Source organism: Aquila chrysaetos, chromosome 6 (genome assembly GCF_900496995.4).
Source record: "Aquila chrysaetos chrysaetos chromosome 6, bAquChr1.4, whole genome shotgun sequence".
NCBI lineage: Eukaryota > Metazoa > Chordata > Aves > Accipitriformes > Accipitridae > Aquila > Aquila chrysaetos.
The window spans coordinates 24,670,867-24,684,597 of record NC_044009.1 but is presented as its reverse complement, the minus strand read 5'-3'; the positions used below and the strand labels follow the sequence as shown (position 1 = coordinate 24,684,597).

Sequence of the window (13,731 nt, the reverse complement as noted above, 5' to 3'; positions counted from 1 at the left end):
TCAGGCACTGGATCCCATCAGGAGATGGGAGCCTCTTCACCTGTTCCCCCCACTGCAAAGCAAGCGAAGTGAACATTTGGCCCCCGCCTCCTGCATGCTCTGCTGCTTTTCAGCAGTAAATTTTCCTCTTTTACCTCCCGGTTGTTACCTTTCATTATATACATTTTTTTTCTTTCTGTTAGTGATCAAGTGCCTGTGAGCAATGACAGTAAAATGACATAGAAACCAAAGTCTAATTTTTTCCACAGATGGATTGTAGCAGAAGGAGGAAAGTGCAAATGCAGTTTCTCAAGTGTCCTGCATTTTGGGGTATGAAAGGGTTGTGAGTTGCTTCAGTTCCCTTACAGCAGCAACAGAAGGCAGAATGCCGTGGAAAGGGGTCTTATTCTTAACATGCTTTATATATTTTATTCCTGGTTTCACCATGATTTTTTCCCCCAAAGAATACCAAAGACATCTTGCAACAGAAGACCCCTGTAGCTAAAGATAGAAGGGTGAGGAATTTATAGAGATTGTTTTGGAGACAGAAATAAAATTAAACAGCCATGTGTAACTCCTGAACAACAGCCTGCAGAAAACCCCTAAAGTGCACATTAGCACATCTTGTTTTCTTATATAATGAACGGTTTTCCAGACATGCCCCAGATGAGAGCACTTCTCTACTCCAACGCGCCTTTCCGCAGCGATCTGGCAACACAGCTTGAAGAAGGCAGCCTGAGGATGAACTGCAAAGCGCGGGGGAGCCTTTGCTCTCCTGTCTCAGGGGGGGCAGCAGCATACAACATGCTAGGAGCTGAAATTCCCTCCTGAATCAGAACTTGCCACAGGAGCAGTTTGCAGCTATGTTTTATTCTTCTCTTTGCAAGATGTATTTTGGCTACCTTTTTTTTTTTTCTGCGTAAGTTAGCAATAACTGCTGAAAGACTTCCCATCAGCGGTCTTTGTATGGGGGTGAAAACAACCCAAGGAGTATAAATAGAGGCTATTTGTAGTTTCCATTTTTTGTCTTCAAGGCATTTTTGAAGAAGTTTTCCAATCTGTTAGGGTTATTTTCTCTCCCTCTCTGTCTCTCTTTTTTCTTTTTCTTTTTTTTGACTGGATGACTGGATTTTTCTCATTTCTCAGAAATTCTGGTCAGAGTTTTGAGGAGATAAGAAAATAATCCAAAGCACAGTGGAATGATTACAAAACCCCACAATACTGTGATTACACAAGACTTAACTGGATGCAACAAATTCAAAACAAACTTCTGAGAAATCCTAAGCAATTATGGCCCCAGCCCCAGCCTGGCTCTCCCCCTGCTGCTATTGGGTTTTGGTCATTTTAGTTACTGAAATCCAGTGAAATCCCTTCAGATTCAGAGCAATGATAGCCTGTTTCTCTCTGCTGTTGCCAGGGGCAGTTATTTCCCTCAGGGCAAAACAAGGGCAAGCTCTGCCTGCTCTGTGAGCATCTTTGGCCTCAGCATGGGCAAAAACGGCCCCACAAGCTGCAGACTGAGACCAGATTCATCTCTCCAATGTTCAGCCACCCGAAGTCCAGGTCCAGCCAGTAAGAGCGATTTAAATGACCTTTGTCATCAGTGCAGAAGAACGATTAATCCTATCCCAAGCTGGGTGTAAGGAGTCTGCTTCCACTGAGAGCAGAGGACGTTTAGTTGGCTAAAGCTAGATATGATGCAAGCTTTTTAGGTCTGTGCACAAATCTATATCAGGATCTGTGTCTATGAGGACTGATTCTTTTCTCACCCCAGGATAAATTAGGAGTGATTACCCTTAAAATGATGAGTTACACATGTGTAAAACCAGTTCAAGTCAAAGGAGAATCCAATTCATCTGCTGTATTTATAATTAATTACTCTGATTAAGGGCTGGCAGCTAAGATCAAACTTCATTGCTCTTGTTTCCTCAGACAGCAGTTGTGCTTGCCTCTGCTATCATGGCTATAAAAAAAATATTGTTTAAATGTCCCCAGTAGCTTCTGCAGCAACTTAACCTTTGAAGGGTATGTCCTGCAGTTGCTGAAGATTGTATAAACATCACAGAAAAGTTTTCTTGTCTTTCACAATGTAACCACCCATGAAATAAGAATTTGGTTTGAAGGTGGCGTATGAAAGAGCATGAAGATGGGTGATGACACAGAAAAATCGAGTAAGCCAGCTAGCATGTAATGGACATTAATTCTAGCCACCCCTTGATTGCAAAACAAACACAGAGCTGCTGGTTCACCATTTCTTAACCATCTATATGCTGCAGCTGCTATTTCATTTTTAAGAAACAGCCTTTTCTTAGAGGATATTTAAAAAGCTTATGCTTTTTATAACAATTTCTGAGAAACAAACCACCTGCCACCTTTTCAAAAGGAACAATTGCATTTACTAGCTGCCGTTGTGGCTAGGCAGGTTCCCCACGCCTTCCCCCAGTTACCTGTAGAGTATTAACGCCTGATGAATTTCACTAGAATTGCAGGTTCTCTTCCCTGTTCTCAGCAGATGCATTTGAGACACCATGACATGTGGTTCAAGCAGACCAGGGGTCTCGAAGGCTCAAGTCGACACTGGGCATTCCCCAATTTGGGGCTGTTCCTATGCAGTCAGTACCTATTTGTCTCTCTGTCTATCTAGGCCAGACTCCTCCAATATAATATAATCTGTCTAATCAAGGCTGGCTTCTATTCTTGGCTGTGCTGCAAACTTCCTGTGTGACCTTGGGCTAGCCACTGCTTCTCTCTGCCTTCCTACCTCCCAGGGTCTCGTGAGGATCCCATCATTACTGTTTTCCAGGTGCAGTCATGTGCCCCATGGAAATGCCTATAAATAACAGCTGCAAATTAAACATTGGGGAAGTTCAGGTTAGAGCCTTGCAACTCTCTCTGGCCCTGGCAAGCACTTGGAAACCAGGCTTAGCAGTGTGTGAGCCCTCAACTACTTCAAATCATAGCTCTAGGAAGAGACTGAGAAAGCTGCCAGCTAGGTCAGAGCTTGGGCTGGGGAGCCAGCCCTCCTGGGGCTTTGAGACAAGGCTTGCACAAGTGTTTGTATGGGAAGGACTCACGTTAGGCTCTGAACATATAAATGATTTATTGTTCGTGTTTCTCTCCATCCTAAGCTAATGTCCCTGTAATGTCCTTGAAGCATGTTTCAGTGGGGAAGGACTCAACATCTCTTAGGACCTGGGGCTGAGGGGCAATAGGTTTGTTGATTATGTGTGGAGCAGTATGAGTCCCAAAACTGTGCTTTGTGCTGAGTTGTGTGCCTCAGGAGAGGAGCACGGAGGAATGGCACCGGCTTTCTGGTGGTGCTCCCCAGGTGGGTGGTAGCATTTCTGGAGCTTACCAGTGCCAGAAGGTCTGTGCTGGCCTCAGGAGATGGTGGAGCACAGCTCAATGGCCAGGGAGCAGATGATTAGCTATTTCACAACAGAAAAGGACTGAAAAGGTGGAGGTCTTCTCATAATCGCTGAAGTCGGGGCTTGTTTGCCTTTATTGTGCCTTGCAGACTTGTTTGGAGAGCCAGCAGCAGAGTGACTTAGGGAAAATAGAGAAAAAGGAAAGACTAGGAAGCAGAGAGGGTTGACTGGAGGAAAAAGCAAGCAAGCATGAGTAATACAGCATTAGAAGTGCTTTATAATTAGTTTATAAAAGCTCTCTTACCATCAGCAAAGCACTTTCTACTAAAAATCTTTAATAAAAACACAGCAATATTTGTAAGCATTGTATGTTTTCCATTTAATTCTGTTAAACAGCTCCAAGAAGAGCATCTAAGCAATGCATTTCCCTCCTTTCTCAACCCCCCCCATTGTCTGGGCAGTTAAAAGCACTTCAGCTTTGCCTCCCTGCCTTAAAACTCCCTGGTGGAAACCTCTGTTTGAGGCAGTTTCAAACCAACTGGCTGGCCTTCCCGCTCAAGCAGCAGCTGAAAATATCCTGCCACTGGAGGAGCAGCCAACTGCGGTCACTTTCTCTGCAAGAAGAGTTGGTTAATCCATTGACTATACTTGTGGGTTACAGATGCTGCTGCACCCTGCCCTCACATATTTATGGTTGGCTCGTTGGAGCAACGCCTAGATGGGGAGAAGTTGCCATGAAATGTGCTTGGAGATGGCGGCTTCCACCTTACCCAGTGGAGGTAATGCCGGCGAGGTCAGCCCACAAGGATGTTGGCGCACGTTGACTGAAACAATAGATTTGGTTATATAAGTGAAATGCAAATTGCTCGGCACTGATCAGGACAGTTTGGATACTATCGCTGCATAAATGTGTCCCACCCAGCTGTGCCCTAGTCTGTAATTATCTGGAAATTAAATGGTTAGAGTAGAAAACATCCCCAGGGTTGGGTTTTCTTCCTTCCAATTTTTCTTCTTGTTTTTCACACGGGAAGAAAAAAGTCTGGAAACCTTGCTTAAGCTTAACTGAAGCAAAGGTCTAGCCAAACTAGATTTTAACATGGCCAGTGACCCAACATGAGGAGAATGGGGTTTATCTGCTTGTTTGATTGTGGGCCAAGGCATGGACATGACTGAAGTATATGATGTCAAAAGAGTCTGTGGTAGGGATTTACCAGTGTTCTTGCTGAAGTTTGAAAGTTTCACAGTTTGCACCAAATGTCTTTGGTGTTTCATTTTGAAAGCCTAAAGCTGAATTGCTATGTTGGAGAGGAAGTAAGTCCTCCTGCTCATCTGGACAGGAGTTATCTCCTGAGTGTAATACTCTCCCAATTCACACTCTGTTTATATGACCTGAAGAAAGACAGTTTTCCCTCATGAGGAGTAGAGGGCTTGGGCCAAGAGTTTTTTAACTAGGGAAGAAAACTCTTAATGCATTTATATTCATTTTACATTTGGCAAAAATTATTCCCTGACCTTCTCCTAGGGGCTTTTTTTAGTTGTTTGTAATGTTTGATTTATTAAGGATTAGCTCCAGTAGGAGAAAGCTCAGTTAGATGCTTGGATGAAGCCAAACAGGGTTTAATTCAGAGGCAAATATTTCCTGATGATTTACTTACTAGATTCATTCTTTTAATTTTCCATTAGCAGATTGCCCATGAGCAGATTGCAATATTCCCAAATTGTATGTATTATTGGAAGTTATTCACCCATTCTATAAGCAAATACTTCTTGGTCCAGAATTCACTTCTGAAATTGCCAGGGCTCCTACAGCACTGGGTGGTTTGAGGAGCCGTGTGGACAGCACTAGGATGTTTGGTGTGTTGGCTACAGCAGAAGCTGTGATCATTACAGTCAAGTAGTTGAAGCCGTGTATTGTGTTGGCGAGTTGTAATCCCACGAAGACACAAACAGATGTGATTCCCTGGGATGCAGCTAACCTCTGCCTGTGCCATGCAAATGGGAGCTTTTACAATCCACTCCGTTAACTGTGTTTTGCCAACATTCATGTTTTCGCCAAATTAATTTTTTGCCACATATTCACAATTTCAGTGGTAGCCAGTAGTCCTGCGGCACAGATGTGTACTTCGGATGTGGAAGGGCTGCAAGCGACTGAAAGCAAGTAGTTATTTAGAGAACAAAATGTCCCTGCTGTTTGCTTAGCACTACTTTAAACAAATAGACAGACAAGGAGGAAAAAAATCTCCTTAAAAGAAGCACTAACGCTGCCCTCTATGTTCCTCCTCCCTGGGGAGATGATGGGATCAAGCCACACATGACGGACATTAGTGGGGTCACACAGGGTGCTGCTGGACGGTGTCAGGGTAATAAGGGGTCACGAGGTGATAGGGAGCTACACAGAGCTGAGGAGAGAGCAGAGGAAACAGATCTTCATTTACATCACTGCGTGTCCACCCACCAACAAAGCCAAATGCTCTTCCTGTGCGAGTGCCTCTTCGCAAGACCGCTTGGATTTCACCTTGGCCAAGCCAATTGAGTCTGTAATGAAGTTAAAGGCTGGATGACTGCAGCTAGCTGAGTGCTTGGTCTGGCGTAGACAGGATTTTATCTGCAGGCATTTTGCTTCTGGCTCACAGCCTGATTTAGTCCCAGAAAGGAGTGAAACCAAAGCCATCCGGGCCATCTTTCTTTGTGGAGGAGCACACTGAGTCCCTGTAAGTTTGTTTTGAGGTTGTTGCCTGCCGATGTGTGCTTTGCAGAACAGGAATGAGTCACATGAGGATCATTCTGTATCCAGCAAGCTACTTCTCCTTTCAACTCTCCATTCCCAAACAGAAGATCTTGTGACAAAGAAGAAAGGCAGATTCCTGGCAGCCTGGAAATGCTTTTTCCCTCCCTGGCCCCTTGAGAAGAGCTGTAGCATGTTGTTCAAACAGGTTGATACAAAGCGAATAAACAGTTGAAGAGAGATGGGCAGTTTCTGTAAATAGCATGCTGGCCAGAGAGGAGAAGAGGGGTGGGAGAGCGTGGGTGTTAGAAAGCAGCTAAAGAACAAGATGTTCACGTAAAAGCTGTTTGTTTCTTCACAGCACACAGAGCCTGATACTACCTTGCCATTAGTCATGGCCTAGAAAATATGAAGGAATCTGTGGGAGTTTCACCTTCCAGCCAGACTTTGCAACAAGCTTTTGTCTCTGCACCAGGATGCAATTCTTCCAACCCTACACGTTCATCCCCCAGACCATTCAGATGCCCAGGAGCCATGCCAGTGGGCAGGTGGGACATTTCCAGGTAGGGTTTAGCAAAGGCAGGTTGCGGTTACAGGGTGTACAAGGATCAGGCAATAGTGAATGTGGTTACCCAGCTCTTAACACAGCATTTCTCATCCACAGAAGATCGTTGTTAGCACTTAATAGAAGAGGATCAGTATTAACTGTCCAAGTGCTAAGTAAGTGTACTGGCCATGCTTGTTAAAGGACCAGTGCGGTGTCAGACAGTGCACAAAATAGCTACCCGCTCACATGGTTTGAACATTGACTATTTGTTTAATGCTTGGTGCGTGCTTGGCCAAATCCCACCCGAATAGTGGAATAAACGGAGCTGTGCTGAGTAGCACAGTGGCACTTAAGGAGAGAGGTAAGAGAAGCAGAGTAGCCCCAGGAGAGTTGTATCTGAGCTGCTCCCATGCTGAAGGAGTCTTGTGGAAATGGAGGTAAATCGCATCCTAAATTTTGCGTGTTGGCTCTGAAGTTGAACTGGATGTGGGTGCAATACCTTAATGATGGGAGGAGCAACAGAAGAAGGGACTTAAATGTAAACGGACAGAAAAAAGGCAAAAAATGTATTGGGGGGGTGTGTGGTGTAGTGTGAGTGATGGAGTCCCAGGTACCTGTCTGGAAGATGTTGTGTGAAATATGCAGATATAAAGAAGTGTTTTGCGTTTGTTCCTGGCATCCTGAAGCATCTCCCTGACAGATGGTTTTACTGCCATTTCACCTGCCTCCACAGGTACGACTACATCGAGATCCGAGATGGGGACAGTGAAGCGGCAGACCTGCTGGGCAAGCACTGTGGGAACATAGCACCTCCTACCATCATCTCTTCTGGCCCCTCTCTGTATATCAAGTTCACCTCAGACTACGCACGGCAAGGTGCCGGCTTCTCCCTGCGCTACGAGATCTACAAGACAGGTGAGTGTCCAAGTCAGTGCCTGTCTCCCAGGCTGTCTGCCATGACAATCTTCACAAGGAGATGTCTGGCCACCTTTTCAATATGACTTTTAGCATGTTTCTCCAGAGATAAAGGGCTCTTTCTTTTTTTTTTTTTTTTTTTTTAAATTTAAGCAGGTTTGTTGCATCACATTTCCAAGAAGGTAAAGTTGTTAGTGGCGTATGATAGTGCCTTTTTGGATCACAGTGTGGCATCAAAAGCAGGGTTCCTCTGTAAATGCTGTCTTGTATTCAAAGACTAGAAACATATATCCATTCTCTCTGGCATGTGTGGAGCTTGTTAGGGCTAAGAGGCAATTGTCCCTCTGTTAGGAGTGCATGGAGCTCCCCCTCCTGTGGAGTTGCGATTCAGGGCTGATCAATGACACTGTGTTTTCTCCCCCTGGAAGCGGGGTTTGTAGCTGGGGAGCTCCGGTTTTCAAGGGACTGCTGTCAGCAGTGCTGTCAAGGGCTGAGGCAGCGCCTTTCCAGGCAGATACAAGAGGAACTATTCATAATTCTGTTTAATACCGAACTATTATTGAGGAAAGGAAAAGCTGCTCAAAGGCCTTTTAATAGTGTTTCTGTCTAAATATTTGCCAGAATTGTGTGTCTGGGGAGAAGGAGGCTTGAGAAAATAAAACTCTCTCTGTGTGCGTGGGTGAGAGGTGTGCCTGCGCACCAAGGGAACAAGAGTGTGTTTTGCATGGGGACGCGGGCGCCTGCCCTGTGCCCACATTCCTTTGGTGGTGCGTTGGAAGAAAACACACATGCGACTTTCACGTCATCACATCCAGCATGATAAAAATGTGCATGCCTGGTGAAGAACCAGAAAGGAGCACAACGGGGTCAGTTACCCAGCCTCTTCAAAGGGAAGGCAGGGAGCACAGGGAGCAGTGCCCGGGGGCCCTGGCGTAGCTGTGCGGCAGGCAGAGGTGCGCAGGCAGCCCGCAACCCGGTCACAGGTAGATGTGAATGTGGAGACTCTGCTGCAAGATGATAGGAATGCGACTCCCCAAATTCATTGTGAAACGGTGAGGACAGGTGAACCTGGAGGTTCAGGTGGGTGAGGAAAGTGCTGTTGCTGGTGGTGGCCTGGGCAGTATAACTGGCCATTGAGCTATTGTGGTGCAGCCAGCTCACCACTGCTGTTTGTTAATGGTTAGGATGCAGATGAGTCCTGAAAGAGTTTAGTGGTTCATCTGGCTAGTGCAGTTTGCTGAGGCCAGTTGCCAGCACGGAGGATGGCAACAAATGCCTGTGTTCAGGTGGGAAGACTGCCGATCCGCCTCAGCCTCCCTTGTGTCTCGCTCCCTGAACACACCCCCTCTGAGCCCAGCAGGCTGCGCTGGGTTGTGCCTGTCCTCACATCAGGTCCACACTGTGAGTGGGGGCATGGGGCAATGTGGAGTGGCCCAGCTGGCTGAGGTGGCCAGGCCAGGCTGAGTGTGGCTGTGGAAAGGGATGGCAGGCAGGAACCCTGTCTGCTTGGGTGGGAGCCAGCAAGGGGCCAAATTCATGGGAAAATGAGATTTTGTTGCTGCTGGTAGGGAGGGAGTGGAAACAAGGGCTGATCTGGGAGAGAGTCAATGTTGGATGGAGGCTGGAGCTGAGTTTGTGTCCCTCAATGTGGGTCCCTGCAGAGCTGCCCTCAGATCTGAAGTGGTGTTGGGGCTCATTTTGCCACCACCCCCCTCCCCCGCAGGCGGCCATCCTCTCCAGAAATAGCCACGCTTTCTTCCAGCCACAGCCCACAAAATCCAGGCTGGCAAGGCAGTTTTTGGCACAGGAGCAGTGATGAGCCTGTGATCTGGGAGCACCCCCAGCCCACCTCATCTACCCTGCCCCTGTCCCCACCAGGGCTCCCAGGTAGGGTGGTGGGCAGCGCTGGATTGCCATCTGAGCTGTCAGGGTAGCCAGCAAGGGTGTCACCAGCTATAAAGGTCATTGGATTGTCATTGTCCACATCAGTAAAGGCAGCGTGGCTGCAGCTTCTTTCTTTCTTTCTTAAAGGTGACCTAAAAACCCAACTCTTTTCAACTGAGCATTTATTTCCATATCTTGTGCTAAATTTCGCTTACCATGGTGTGAGAGAGGAGCAATCTGCATACAAACAACTACATACCAGTCTTTGAGTCCCCTGATGGGTATCAGTCAGCAGTCTGTGGGCTGACAAAAATGCCACCTGCCCTGGCTGGTCCAGCTTCCCTGCTGCTCACTTTGTGAGTCAGTTTGGCAGGGCTGGCCTGAGCTCTCCATTGCTGGGCATCAAAGTCTCCTCTCAGGCTGGTCTGTGCTGCCGAAGCCAGCATGAGTCCTGTTGATTATCTGCAGCTTCCTTATAAAAAGCTGATCATTGTGTTTGCTGCTATCAGCCAAACTGTAGACAAAGATGCCAAATGCAATAAGAGCCCCACATGAGGAAACTGTCGTTGTCTAATGCAGTGACATAGTTATGTCTCTCTCCTGTCTCTAGAGGACAGTCCCTGACTCTGGGCTTAGGCTTTGATTTTCTCCCTAGCGCGGAGCTTGTGTTATTTTCCCTGTTTATCTACTTGTCTTTCAAGCTGTTTGGAACGAAGTACACCCTTATCCCTGTTCACGGCATTATGCTGTGATTTGTGTTTGGCCTTATTTTTTGCCTCTGCGTTTTACCCCACAGGTTCACACCAGAAAAGCTGGCTGCTTCATTAGGTAGTCAATTAAAAGCCTCTCCTGAGTAGCTCTCCAGCTAGGCGCTGCATAATGCAGTGCTGGGATCCTGCTATTACTGCAGGCTGCTGGCCTGACTCCTGTAGGTTAATGCTGAATTGAATAACAAGTCTCCCATTAGTCCTGGGAAGGTTCATGCTGCCTGGAAGAGCTGGAGCAGAAGGGTTTGTAGAGGAGAAGGAGGGTGTCCCAGTAAAACTGAAGCAGAAACCTTTGTGAATGCTAACGCCGGGTTACAGCGGCGGCCGGCAGCCTCTCTAACATCCCCTTTCGCCTCCAATAGCTCCAGGCTGCAGATTTCTGTTGCCTATTGTCCTGTCTCTGCAGCACAGCGGTTTCAAAGTCACCGTGGTATGAATATGACACAAATTCCCCTTTCCCCGGCCACCCCGAGGCACCTTGGCTGTGTGAGAGGGGCCACCGAGCTGGCCCAGCTGCAGCCGAGGCCAGTGCTGAGGTCAGCAATAAATAAGAGACAACATTGTCTGTCCTCCTCAGCACGCAAAAGTCTTCCTTAAGGATAGAAATAACTTGCATTTCTGGTGCGGGCAGCTCAGTCTGTGAGAAAGAGGGCTGTGTTCCTCCTCTCAGTGGAGACCCCCCTGCCGCAGCTCCTGTTACCCCCGCTCTTGCCGTGGCCACATCGTGGGGATGTATGCTGGAGCTGGCCCTCGTCCCTTGCATGGGTCTCAGGGGGCCGCAGGCTAACTGCGCGCTTCCTGAGGGTTTTCAGCTAACAGTGGAGACATTGGGACCCTCCCCCGGGCCCTTTCACTCTGTAAATATTTGTGCTTCCTGATTTTCTCAAGAGGCAACTGAGGCACAGATGTCCGTGCCAGAGGAGTAGAGGTTGCAGGAGACCAGCCCCTGGGGACAGCTTTTCCAAAGAGATGACGTCCCTGTTACTCCTCTCTGCTCCTTCCCAGGCAGCCCCCTCCCCGATCGGGGGCTCCTCCAACAGAACTGGAGCTGCTGTGGCCCTTTGCCAGCGTGGCCAGCGGGTGGCAGCCGCAGCAGCGAGGACAGCATATGGCAGCCCTCTGTATGCTGGCTGGCCTCTCTGCGGGCTTTGGGGTGGCGGACAGAGGGGTTAGGGCTGGCAGGGAAAGCCCAGTCCAGCTTGGTGTGGCCTCCCTTTCCCACCAGGGCCCCCATCACTGGTGTGGGGGACATGGCAGGGTGGTGGCCTGCCAAATCGCTGCCGTGGCTTTGGGTGGCTTTGGATGGGATCGCTCTCCTAGTCCTGTTTTTGGAGTAACTGGCAGGGGGATCAGCAGTGTTGTGCAGGTTACGTTTGCAGAGCTGTCTCAGGGATTTAGAACCATGCTGTCCATTCCAGTGAATGCACGGACCTTGTCTCTCCACCTGTGGAAAGCTTTGAAAAATCACCCTGTTGGTCCTTGCAGGAATTCACACAGCTCTTGGGTTACAGGACATTTCCAGAACTGAATACACAACCCCTCTAAGCTCAAAATGGGGGTTCCACAGTGTCAAGCTATTGACATTAAACTGCATTGTTGCTAAAGCTGCGGGTTTTTTCCTGCCACTACAGGGTCTGAGGACTGCTCCAGAAACTTCACTGCCTCCAACGGCACTATTGAGTCTCCAGGTTTCCCTGACAAGTATCCACACAACCTGGACTGTGTCTTCACCATCATAGCCAAGCCAAAGACAGAAATCCTCCTCCACTTTCTGCTCTTCGACCTTGAGCATGACCCGCTGCAGGCAGGGGAAGGAGACTGCAAGTACGACTGGCTGGACATCTGGGACGGCATCCCTCAGGGTAAGCCACGGGTTGCTGCGCTGGTGTCCTCAACCCCTCTTGGTGTCTCACAAAGCTCCAAGACTGTGCAGGCTGTATCTGAACACCAAAGGTGCCTAACCTCAGAGGTGGCTGCACCATTGGGGTGCTCTGTGGCCAGCTGTGGGGATGGTGCACTTGCAGAAGGCTGCATGCATTAAACCCCAAACTACTGCTCTGTTGTAACCACTGATCTGAAGAGCCCCATGGGACACTCCAAGATACCACAGGTCCTCCCTCAGGGAAGGGCAGTGAGTTCATGCAGTGCTGGGAGGACCTCCCTATTCTGTACCAACACAGAGAAACAGAGCAGTTTGGAGCATTTCCCAGAAATTGCAGAGCAACGCCTGCTGCAGTAGATATTTCTGCACAGCATACTGCATGGCACCAGGCCAGCGGATGTCAAAAATAGCCCATCCCCAAAGTCTTTCTTTTACCCCAATCGGTCCTGCTAAGGTATCCCCGCTGAGTAATGCCAATCTGCTGGTGACCCAGGAGGGTCTGGGAGGGTTTGACTGGTGGAAAAGTAGGCATTACCTTTGCTGCTCTTTCTTTTGCAGTAGGCCCCTTGATAGGCAGGTACTGTGGCACTAAGATGCCATCGGACATCCGCTCAACCACCGGCGTCCTCTCGCTCACCTTCCACACGGACCTGGCAGTGGCTAAAGATGGTTTCTCTGCTCAGTACTACTTGATCCAGCAGGAAGTCCCAGAAAGTAAGTTGGAAATGTGTGCGTATGACATAGGCAGTCGTGTCACCTGTTCTTCCCAAGTCTTGCGCTTGGCACATGCGAGAGTGAGGCAGACAAGAGTGTGTCCAGGGGCTGATTCCCCACCAGCAATGCAGACAGCAGTTACACTAGGTGTGTTCTCTGTTTCTCATAGAAATGAGATTTCAGTAAGAATCACGCTTTCTGACCTTTCTTTGACTTTTCACTTGCTCATGAAGTCTTCTCAGTACCTTTTGGGATAGAATCCTTCATGTATGTGCTCGGCCCATAGGATTTAGGGGAAGACTTCAGCCCAGCAGGTGCAGCAGATTCATTAAAGCACAGGGGAAAATACTCTCCCTCTCTCTGGTTTTCCAAAAATTCACAGCCCCACACTACAAATTGGAATTTCTTGGCTGTCTAATTAAAATATGCCTAAAGTTCTAAGAATTTCAAACCAGAATTTGGTTTAGATCCCTTATTAAGTGAGGTAAATTGATGTGGAGGGAGGAAGTAGGTTGTGTGTTTTGAGAATTGAAGAGCATTCTGATTCTTCGTGATAACGCTTGCAGGCGAGGAAAGATTCAGTTTGTTTTCCCATGGTATTTTTACATCAGAACTACAGTTCTTGACCTCAGTTTGCAGTGAACCTGTGATACAACAGAAGAAGCCTGCAGGACACCCCTCAGTCCCAGAGAAAGAGAGGGAGTCCCTGACCCAACACTGAAAGCCTGTGACAGAGAGCAGGGGTTGTGCAGCACTAGGGCAGCTGGGTTACAGGCTCTTGCTCTGTGATTGGGTTGTGATTGCTCTTCTCCTGAGGCTGTGAGAGTTACAGACAAGCATGAGCTCTTCACCATTGCCTATCTTGACATTCAGTTGATCTGTTCTTTAATCCTCTTCCTATTCTGTTCTTTAAAAGGATTGGGAAATAAAATGTTAATGACACACAAAGC

At 47.9% G+C, this 13,731-nt stretch overlaps 1 protein-coding gene across 6 annotated transcripts in view; it reads left to right on the top strand.

Annotated features, from left to right (window-relative positions):
- NRP2 (neuropilin 2) overlaps positions 1 to 13,731 on the top strand; it is a 91,015-nt gene that overhangs the window by 22,322 nt on the left and 54,962 nt on the right. For all 6 annotated transcript variants that reach the window (XM_030018098.2, XM_030018099.2, XM_030018097.2 and 3 more), the window contains exons 3-5: positions 7,353 to 7,534; positions 11,817 to 12,047; positions 12,626 to 12,781. In XM_030018098.2, the coding sequence (XP_029873958.1) occupies positions 7,353 to 7,534; positions 11,817 to 12,047; positions 12,626 to 12,781 (569 nt within the window). The remainder of the gene's footprint in view (positions 1 to 7,352; positions 7,535 to 11,816; positions 12,048 to 12,625; positions 12,782 to 13,731) is intronic.